Here is an 11,439-nt window from a genome sequence, read left to right on the forward strand (position 1 = left end):
GAGAAACTGGAGTTTAAGACTATCAATTTATTGTGGGCAGAAAAAAGTACTCCAGCATACTGGATTACTCACCAGGCCTTTGGTTATTACTCGGGTAGCAGACAGGTCTCTTTTCCTTGGAGCACCTAAAATCAAAATATTTAAAAGGAAAATGCGTTCCCTTTGAAAGGAAAACGTGACACAAACGTTGGGTTGCAGCCTTTCTAGAAATCTTCCAGATGGCTTGACAGTTGCCAGAGTTTACATCCTTTTATACATTCAGGCTTCCAAGCCTTTAAAGATTAAGCTTGAACAAGGATTTTTGAACTGTTAACCCCTTGATGCCAGGGATCCAGAAATCCAGCACAATCCCAAAAGCATCTTGTAAATCACGCACCAGCACATTCTGGATTAAAACAATTTTCTGTAGTTTCTCAATAAAGCATTTCTCCTATATAGGATTTTCCTTGCAATCAGGTTAAAACGATTTCACATTTCATCTACAGCCACCTACAGTTTAGCTCAGTGGTTTGAGCATTGGCCTTCTAAACCCAGGGTTATGAGCTCAATCCTTGAGGGGGCCATTTAGGGATCTGGGGCAAAAATCTGTCAGGGAAGGTACTTGGTCCTGCTGTGAAGGCAGGGGACTGGACTCCATGACCTTTCAAGGTCCCTTCCAGTTCTATGAGATAGGTATATCTCCATATGATTAAAGCATACAAGCTAAACAGAAATGTTGGGTAAATCCAAGCAGCAAAAACTAAGTGGAGCAGAAAGGAGGCAAGTGGGACAATGAAGTCTGCTAATGGAGGGCTAAAATGTAATTGATTAAAGCGCACAGCATCAAAACACTGTCTAAATAGACATTCAAAAGAGGACTCTGCAAGGCCTAAACAAACTTAATGAATGAAATGACCTTTAATTTATCCTCCTTTATGAATGGCTTAAGCTGGCTATTCAAATCCAATTAAGAAGTGACTACATGGCAAGATAAAAATCATACTGAGCGTTAACTTACCAGCATTTTCTATCTAAAGGCCTGGTCCCTGGTGGAAAACCTCCTATTGACTTAACTTATACTAGATCTAGCACAAAGGTCCCAACTTTAAACACGTCCCTTAGCGTTTGTCAGATCAGGGACTAAGTTCTTTATGGCATTTCTGAAAATAACAGCACAATTTCTGGATACTGAGGTAGGGTTACCATATTTCCACAATCAAAAAAGAGGACACGGGGGGAAGCCCCGCCCTAGCCCCGCCCCCATCCACTCCCTCCCACTTCCCACCCCCTGACTGCCCCCCTCAGAACCCCAACCCCCTGCTTCTTGTCCCCTGACTGCCCCGACCCTTATCCACTCGCATGGGTGGCAGGGTTGTAGAAATTTTGGTGGTGCCCAGAACCCCCCCACCCATCTGCCTAAGGCTCTGGGAGGGGGGTTGGGTGGGGGGAGGTGGTCTGGGGTGCGGGTCCTGGGCTGGGGATTAGGGTGTAGGAGGGGTGCAGGTTCTGGGATAGAGTTTGGGTGCTGGGTGCAGGCTCCTGGCTGGGGCAGGGGGTGGGTGTGCAGGAGGGAGTGAGGGGTGCAGGCTCTGGGATGGAGTTTGGGGGTGGGAGGCGGTGCAAAGGGAGGAGGTGCAGGCTTTGGGAGGGAGTTTGAGGGCAGGAGGGGGTGTGTGGGAAGGGGGAGGGGGTTTGGGAGGGAGTTTGGGGATAGGAGGGGATGCAGGGGTGAGGGCTGTGGGTCTGAGGATGAGGGGTTCATGATGCAGGAGGGGGCTCAGGGATGGAGCAGAGGATTAGGGTGTGGGGGGCTGAGGGGTTTGGGATGTTGGAGAGGCTCAGGGCTAGGGTGGAAGGATTTATACGATCTGAAGAGAAAGAGCAGCCTGTCTTCCCATTAGTAGACGGGGGACACTAGGACCCGGGGGCAGCAGACAAGGGAGAGGCAGGCGGGGCGGGGCCCACGGGGGGGACGGGGACGCGAGGAGGGGGGGTGGCAGGTGGAGGCCAGGGACCCATCCAACACTCCCCCGCTCCCTGACTGCCCCCCCCCCCCAGGACTCCCCTTACCATTCTGGCTCCACGTGTTTGCAAAATACTCTGCCCGGTGGGTCGGTTTGGGTGTTACACAGGGCTGCAGACAGAGGGAGGGGGGAGCAGGGGAGGGCTCTGGCTGCTGGAGGCCAATGGGAGTGGGTCAGTTGGCCCAGCCGCCCAATCAGCAGCCGCACTCTGCATGGAAGGGAGGGAGGGAGGCGAGGGAGAAAAAAACCCCGGACCTTTTAACCTTGTAACCAATTCCTCCCGGACGGCTATTTAGAGACGCAAAAGCCGGACATGTCCGGGGAAATACGGACGGATGGTAACCCTAACTGAGGTCTAATATTTAAAAGGTAATGGTCAGGCTGTTTGGTGGATTCTGGCTAAACTCTTGATCTGGCTGGTAGAAACTAAGGGGCAAAAATTGCCCATTATACAAAAAAGCTAATGAAAACTTCCCCTCCACCCCCTTCTTGATTTTAGTACAGCACAGCAAGGCCAACTGCACATACCCAGCAGCACTGTAAAATGGGCTCAAAAAGGGTACACTTAAAAAGAGAAATTACTACTGTGCTTTCAAATGTGACCTGTTTAGCTGGGGAAAATTCCTGATTATCATCAATTTTAATGCTATATTTTGAGTGGTATTGAGGAAGCATTTGACATTGGGCACCGGAAACTTACCTTTGACTTGAAATTAAGGGATGAGGACAGGCAGATTGCTACATCACCTCAAGGCAGATTGCTCAAGGGGGAAACAATCCATCTTGCTTTAAAAATCAACTGAAATTTCACTTGATAGCAGGTGGTGAGCTAAGACTACTGTCTACTATGCAAAACATGCTCCTTTTACTGGTATTTTGGTCTTTCCCAACCCCTGCCTACCTCCTCCCCCTGCTCCCATTTCATTCATTTATTGTTTTGTTATAGATCTCTGGGGCAGGGACTTTCTTGCTTGCATAAATTACTATCAGTGAGTTGATTTGAATGGATAAAAGACAGTTACCTTTTCCGTAACTGGTGTTCGAGATGTGTTGCTCGTGTCTATTCCACAGTAGGTGGGCGTGCTCACCACGTGCACCAGTGTCAGAAGTTTTTCCCCTAGCAGTACCCGTAGGGGAGCACCCCAGTGACCCCTGGAGTGGCGCTTCCATAGCACGGTATAAGGGGCGCTGTGCACTCCCCCAACCCTCAGTTCCTTCTTGCCAGACAACTCCGACAGATGGGAACGAGGGCGGGATGTGGAATAGACATGAGCAACATCTTGAAGAACACCAGGTACAGAAAAGGTAACTGTCTTTTCTTCGAGTGATTGCTCATGTGTATTCCACAATAGGTGATTCCAAGCTATATCTGTTGGACGTGGGAAGGAGTTCACAAACTCTCGGGACAGAGCACGGCCCTGCCGAACCCGGCGTTTTCCCTGGTCTGGGAGACGATCGCATAATGCGAGGCTTGAATGACTTGCAAATCTTGCAGCGATCGCTGAGATGGGTTTCACCCAAACAACGTAAACAGTCCATGTGCGGATCACTCACTGGCATCGGTCACCTACAAGTGTCACACTACTTAAAACCCAGGGCACGGGGCATGCCCTGACCTGGGCACACTAACTAAAAACTAAACTAAACTAATCAAACTACAGGTACCATACACTGAACGGATAAGAGTTCTGGGGAAGAACTGCAGCAAAGCTGGAACAGAGCAGTTCCCACGCACCTTCACTGGCTGCAAGAAGGAACTGGGGGGGGGGGGGGGGAAGAGTTCCCCTACAGGTACTGATAGGGGAAATTCTTCCGACACCGGTGCACATGGCGAGCACGCGCACACCTACTGTGGAATACACGAGTAATCACTCGAAGAATGTAACATGCTGTACATGCACCAGGGATCAGAGTTCATTTTAAAGAGGTGGACATGAAAGATTTTAGTAAAAAATTTAAAAAAAAAATTAGGTTAAGAAAATGACAAATGAAGAATATCATTTGGTAAGGAAGCAATACTGTAATCCAGCCGGTCAATGGCTAATGGGATAATTATTTTTAAAGAATGAGCAGCTGGTTTTCATTTAAAAACACTGGCTTTTCCCAGTCTAATTGGTTTGAGATGTGTCTCTCTTCTCTAGTGTTCCTACAGTGCGTGCATGCGTGTGTGTAGCATGGCTGTAACCCTAGCAATAGACAGGGCAGAGACTAGGTATCCAGAGCTGAGGTGAGGAAGCTACCTGTTTTCAGTCTAATACTGTTGGACACGCATATGTTGGTTTTTTTTTTTTCATTGTTTACAAAGAGGTGTACCCAAAACACACTTCTTTGGTAAAAGCTTTTTCACATACGGCTCACAATTTCCCCCAAATGGGATGGGGTGTTCAGATATTCAGGCTCAGCTTCTCTTTCTATGTAGTAGTTCAGCATGATGTATAAAAAGCGGGGAAAGAAAAGGCATAAATCTTTTAAATACAGGCGGGGAGAGGAAGGGAGGGCAGCTTTTCTTTCTCTTAAGAGGGAGAAAGAGAGTGGTTTTCCAGTTCTGGAGGACTGGATGCAAAATGTAGTCTGTCTCTCTCAGGTTAACAATGAAAATGGATTTTTCTTTAGCTCTGTTGGTCATCTGAGGAGCCCATATAAAGAAGAGCAGGATGAGCATACTACAGGTCCAGATGGGAAGCACAGCTAACTGTTCAAAAGCACACCCCTATAGCTAGTGCTATCAATACCTCGTAGATTCCCAGGCTAGAAGGGACCACTACTATCATTAGTCAAACCTTCTGCATAACAGACCAGAACTTCCCCAAAATAATTCCTAAAGCATGATGAATCATAAGCATCAAATTAACGCAATTAAAAAAATACTGCATAAAGTTAATGATTTATATCAAATATGAAATAAAGTTGCTGGAAAAGATACTGAGCATATGGAATAAAGATATTGCTGAATATATAGAACAGTTTTGAACTTAAAGGAAATGTCAAATTCAATTTCTTTTACATAGGCTTGGAAGGATTAGATTTTTAATCAGTAGATGTCGATTTCATTACACACAGATGAAAAAATATTTCCATTGATAATCAAAGAAAGGCAAAAGAAAAATGCTGCTTGAGACATCATTAGAGTTTGATTTAAGGATACTTACTTTGTAATGTAATTTTAACATGTGATGTTGACAATTTGTGTTTGAAGAGTTGGAGCTATTGAATCCCAGTATCTACGGTCATAAAATAATTGTGTGAGCCCTCCCCAGTTTCCTGCAACTGTGAAAATTTACATAGATACAAATAGAAAAAAATACTAAAGAATAAACAATCACCGACATTATCCATCAAAATTATCAAAAACACGTTCTGACAAGCCTTCTTTTACATAAAATCTGTTGCTCAAAAAGTGGTCCTTCCTCTTACTTACAGGAATAAAAGGAACGGGATTTAGCCCTTATCCAGTGTGTGCATAAACATGTAAACACTTTCACTACAACTAAGTCCGCTATTAACATTCTGAGCTGAACGTTAAGTGAATTTGCTTCAAAAAACAGTAAAATCAATTTTGCTGTTGAGACTTGCAATAAATTTCTGGCTTTCAAAGAATAAACGGCCATAATTATTTTTACAAGTGTGCAACTGGTTAAAAGCAAGACTTGAGTAGGCACAATACAAAAAATCACTTGCATGAGTTTTACCCAACTAGTTAAGAGGCTTACTATATGGTCTGAAATTAAACCAGCAGCTTTATATTATTGTTTTGCTGGACAGAGATCACTCATTATGAAGATTTTAAGTGTACACGGGGAGCTTAGTTACAAGTGATCGTGTGGCATTTTGTTTCCTGTTTTAGTTAACTGTCTAATGCATAATTACATGTAGCCTCAGTTTAAAAAGTGACTGCTGAGAGCCTCAAAAAATACAGCTTAAATAACCATGAACTTGTTCAATTTGTCAAAGAATCAAATGAAAGACAACAAATGGATATACTTTATTGGTTCTTAGCATGACATCGGAATTACAGTTGTAACAAAAAAAATCACACAAACTGCAGGTATAAACATGTAAAACAATACAAAAATAAATGGAAAGGTAATTTTATATATTTACGGAATCAAGTTGTGTAATAAATACAATAAGCAAAAAAGCTTCAATCACACAATTCAGTTTAACTGAAGTTACAGTAGTGTTTGTAAATACAAGTTTTAACTTAACAAGTTGCAAATATTAAAGCATTGAAAACTAGTATAAAAGTGAATTTTGGCACATTGTAAAGTGAGATTTGTTATATTAGTATTTGACAATTGTGTAAAAATGAAGCAATTTCTCACTAGCCTTTTGAGGTACATTTTTAACAATCTAAAATTAGATTAACAACGTTGTTCTAACAACTCACAGTTTACGATTTACTATACTAGTTACAATTTTCCCTTTTAAGAATACCAAACAAGGTATTCCAGAGCTTATATCTGTGCAAATTCAGAAAAATCTCAATATAAAACTTATTAGGGAACTTTTAATTGCAACTTAAATCCTCCCTGCAATCATTTTTGCTAAATAATCATACAAATGTGTAAAAACTGGAATACCAAATTCCACAGCTTTACAAAGAAATAATCGTAGGTCACAGCTCAGTTCAAGTTGCAAGTGTTCCCTTGCTAAGTTTGTCACATTTTTCACCCCCCTATAACTTCAGCAACTTCTGACCAACACTCATTCTCTGTGAGAAAAAACACAAGCTGCTAACGTTAAGGTCAGCAAAGCATATAAACCCTTTGAGGACTCTTAGCACTTCAGCATAATACCAGAAATGCCTGGACACAAAGTTACTCTTATCCATTTTCATTATACAGTAAAAAGATAGTATAATGGCACTTTTTACTTATTTGAACATTTGCAGCTTATCGAGAGATGGTGCTTTTTTTGTTTTACAGTAGCTAAAAATTTCAAAAACTAGATATTTAGGATTAACCCAATTCTTATCTCAACTTCAAAAAATAAAAACCAGATTCCCCTGCAGTTAGGGTTCAGCATGGTATATACATCTCTGACAGGAATACAAAAATTACGATTTCCCCCCTTAAAAAAAGGGGGGGGCTGCTGACTGTTGGAAGTAAAATTAATCAGCAACTGCTATAAAACATCAGCAGCATCAAGTATTTATACATTTTAGTCCTCAAAGAGTTTTTTTAAAAAACGATTTAACCATATGTGCTAATATTCTTCACTAGGTTAATTTTAAGTCCTTTCACCAAAACCGTTTCTCCTTTAAAAAAAGGGTGCAAGCAATACAACCCATGACGTCCACTCCCATAATCCGCTTAGTGCATCAATGGCGCCATATGCAAGGCACTGCTATGTTTAAAGGATATCATTGTCACAGTTTCACTATTTCGGTAATTTTTTTAAAAATCACAGTTAAACATTAAAAGCTGAGGTAATCAAATTATTTCAATACCAAAATATATTAATTGAAATAGTACCAGTATGGTGAAAGGTCTTCATCATATTACACAGTTATTGTTACCACTCCGCATGCAGTACAGCATATAATATCTATACTATGCCTTTGTTGTGGTGAACTCTTCTGATTCAGGCTTTAAAAACAGCTTGATTTGTGCAGCAATAAACCCAATTTAATAAGTTTAGTATTTCCTGTTTTGGTCACAGGGCATCTCTGTTTTAATTAGCTTATTATACTAAACCTAGATGAAGCAGCCCATCAATATTTATTTTCAAGACCTGCACAAATTAGAATTCTTAAAGAGAGTTCAGCAGAGTATAAGCTACAGTATCTTCATCTATCAATTGCACTTAAAACCTACTCCGTTACTGATTTCCAAGTTGAGACAAAGTGTCAACCGAGTGCCATTTGTCTCAGCTCCTGGTATTTTATGTCTGACGTTACATAGTCATACAGCTATTCTAGATATATGGCTTTTGCGGATTAGACAATTTATGGTAAAAAGGAGCACACAGTGTTTACGCTAAGTTATATTGGCAAAGAATTATTCTATTGTCTAAATGCCCCTTTTGCAATATTACCTACAGAACTTTATATTTTCACAACCCTGTCTTAATACGCAGTTTCCATAGCCAATTTTACTTAGTTTCTAAACACTGACAACACCCCAGAAATCAACTGTTAGCTACGTTTACCTACCAGGCACTAAGTATATTAAAAGACTAAAGTGTAGCCATGCATAGATAATTCTCGAGCCTTATTATGATGCTCTATACCTGCAATATGGGTTGCCCCAGAAAGCATACAAAACTTGGAACTAAACTGCTGGCTTTCACTGTGCTTTATAAGGAAAACACTTCTATCCTATTCAAGTCCTGTGGTGTGCAAGATAATGCCTAAATTCTGAAAACTTTTAACATCTAGCATGAAAAAACGAAGCAGCCGCCTTACAAACATTTAAATCCTAATCTGCACCACCTGGAATTCAAAATCTGTACTCTCTTACGGAATCCGTATACCCTAATGATCACAGTACAGGCTAGTAGTGATGTATACTAAAATTTTATCTGAAGTGTTCCAATTTTTATTGTCTAATTGAAATTTCAGCCATTTAAGATTCCAAATTTAAAGAACTTCTTTCCTAACTAAGGCATCAAATTTCTATGTAGACTTGCACTTGACTGTAGGAGTTCAATCTAGTTTTCCTTTCTTAACAGAAGAGCTTATGAACACCAGTTATGCTTCATTATTATAAGCATACTATACGGAATTATTCCTTCAATAAATTCTTATTGCATCAAATACATCTGATCAACAGAAAGGTCACAGATGCACTAAAAGCTGATCCTTATCTGTTCCTGAGGGAAAGGAATATGCAAGTTAAAATGTTCAGCCATGGTTGGTTTCCACAAAACTAATTTCCAAATACACAGTGAGCTACAGTAATCTGTTTTTCAAGGTAACAAGCCCTACAATACTGTCGGTCAGTAGCCTGCAGGTTAGCCACCTCAGAGTCTTGGCCAGCGTTCTATGTAGTCATATTCAAAATAGTTCTTGTTTAATTTAGCGGACAAGGTGCCATCATTCTCACTATATCATCAGCTTGAAAAAACAAATCGGAACCAAAAAAAATCAAACCCAGTGTTTCAATTATGTGGAAGGCTATGGCACATAGATTCTCCTAAAAGCTTGACAGATAAAGTACTTCAAGTACTATTCTGTATTTCTCTACTGTTCTTTTTTACCTTTGAAAACATATTGAGTAGACGAATAACTCATCTCTTCAGCCAAAAGATACCTTGCTCATCCCCAGATGATTTGCTCAGATGTTGGGGCTACAGGAAAATGTACAAGATAACCCTTTTACTCTCCAGCAACGTCAGGTCATAGGTTACACCACTCTGCCTGTAATGCATTCTGCATGAGAACGATAGTATCACAGGAGAAAATGAGCCATTGAGAGCAGCAGCAAGATCAGGTGATCAGAGCTTTTCAAGTGTTCCCCCATTTCTCGCTTTAGGAACACACTCAAACTCTCATACTGAAATACTTCAGGGCGTAACAAGTGTTGGCCACTTTTTCATTTATGGACACCTGTGTACATTCTGTACAGGAAGTTTGATAGGACATTGAAAGAAATGAGCTCCAGGTTTTTGATTATCTGTACCACAGACCAATTTCACTGCTCATACACAGGGCTATTAGGACATAGTTTTGTTTTGAACATGTAATATTTCCACTGCTAATCAGAGAAATTCCAGGTGATGCTTTTTATGATCTGGAATTAAGATGAAGTGGATGTGAACCAGACTGTACAAACAACTAAGTAGTTACCAGATTAAAATGCCAGCTTTACAGGAATGAAGTTTCATTTTAAAACTGCTAAAAACTAACATTTTACTTTTCATTTTCTTGTTAACCAGCAAGGCTGTCAGCATTTTTTCGGTTACTGATAGATGACAGTTTAGAAATCCACAATGTTTATGTGCATTTAATACCACAAACATGCATGCTTATGTCTTCTGCTCAAAGAGGTCATGATATTCTTGTTCTTCTAGCTCTCTGTTGTACTTTTCGATTTCTCTGTTAGCTTCTTCCAAGTAGTCGTTCATGAATTGGTCCATTACTGATGTCGAAATACTAAGGAAAAGTATTCATTCAAATAAAAATGTGCACTAGAATCAGAACAGGTTGGACTAAGTAAGCAATTGAACTAGTTAGCTCTGCATATTAATTTTCCTCTGTGGGCAATAATACAATGTATTAGCATATCCCGGAGTCAGAACGGACTATCAGTACGCTTCCTCAAAGAGACTGTAAGCGTTACATAGGTAACTTTCTTAATCTCAATAGGAAAAAATAATCAGGGCTGTGTGAAACACCAGCAGGTCAGGTAAGTGACAGGATATCTCCAGGATATCCAGTCTCTGCCCCAACCGTTGCCTCTAAAATCATCCCAAGCTTCCATCTGATGTCCCTGGGTAAAGTTCTGTAAAAAAAAAAAAAAAAAAAAAAATCAGGATTCCTATCACCAGCTGCTTTTTCAATCTGGCTTTTAAATTTACTCAAAAAAAAAAATGTAGACCTGTCACACAGTATCTAGACCCTGGAAGTATGTTCCATTTGTACTGGATTGCATTTAGGAGGGGATAGTAAATGAGAAAGAGGGTATTATTCCTGTTATTAGACTGTCTTAATGGCTGTGAAAGGGTGGTTGATGCTGTGGTACATTATTTGGGATAGTCTCATCCATTATTTGGTCTTGCATACCAGAATTACACCTCTACCCCCATATAACGCGACCCGATATAACACAAATTTGGATATAACGCGGTAAAGCAAGTTCAATAGAACGTGGTTTCACCTATAACACGGTAAATTTTTTGGCTCCCCAGGACAGCGTTATATCGAGGTAGAGGTGTACATGAATTTGATTAAGTAGGTTTCAATAAGAAAAAAAAGTCACAAAATCCCACCAGCAGAAATATCAAGATTAATATTCATGAACAAGGTTTAGCATATGTGCTGCTTTGTTTTCCCTTAACTTTTCTACCAAAATGACCATGGTTAGGGAATTTATCCAAGAAGGGAAGAGAGGTCTGATGATTTAAGAATTAAAATTAAGTGCCACAGAAGTTGTGGAAGGACAAGTGGGCCCTCTTGCTCAAAGAAGAACTGAAGTATCCACCTGCAGCTTTCCAAGTAAATTACAATCAATCAGTTACTGAAGATCAATAAAAAACGAAATTGAGAACATAAAAGGAGACTTGAGGTAAGTTGTTTGTGACTGATGGTCTCTTTGTTCAGCACCTAATGCAAATGTTCCTAGGCACTACAATAATACAAATAAATAATAATAAATAATAGTTTAGAGAGAATCTTAGGACAAAAATATTAGAAAATGTGATAAACACATGAGGAATTGTACAGTGGGGGTCTGTTAATATGACTCTGGAGTTATTGCCAAATATTGAGAGAAAA

The 11,439-nt window shown here is 40.4% G+C and overlaps 1 protein-coding gene across 1 annotated transcript in view; it reads right to left on the reverse strand.

The window, feature by feature from the left end:
- Nucleotides 1–5,966: 5,966 nt before the first annotated feature.
- Nucleotides 5,967–11,439, reverse strand: part of CUNH20orf194 (chromosome unknown C20orf194 homolog) — an 84,248-nt gene continuing 78,775 nt past the window's right edge. The window contains exon 34 of the mRNA XM_026648120.1: nucleotides 5,967–10,084. Coding sequence (XP_026503905.1) covers nucleotides 9,972–10,084 — 113 coding nt within the window. The 3' untranslated portion in view covers nucleotides 5,967–9,971. The remainder of the gene's footprint in view (nucleotides 10,085–11,439) is intronic.

This window comes from Terrapene carolina, unplaced genomic scaffold (assembly GCF_002925995.2).
Source record: "Terrapene carolina triunguis isolate 2854851 unplaced genomic scaffold, T_m_triunguis-2.0 Scaffold66, whole genome shotgun sequence".
Lineage (NCBI taxonomy): Eukaryota > Metazoa > Chordata > Testudines > Emydidae > Terrapene > Terrapene triunguis.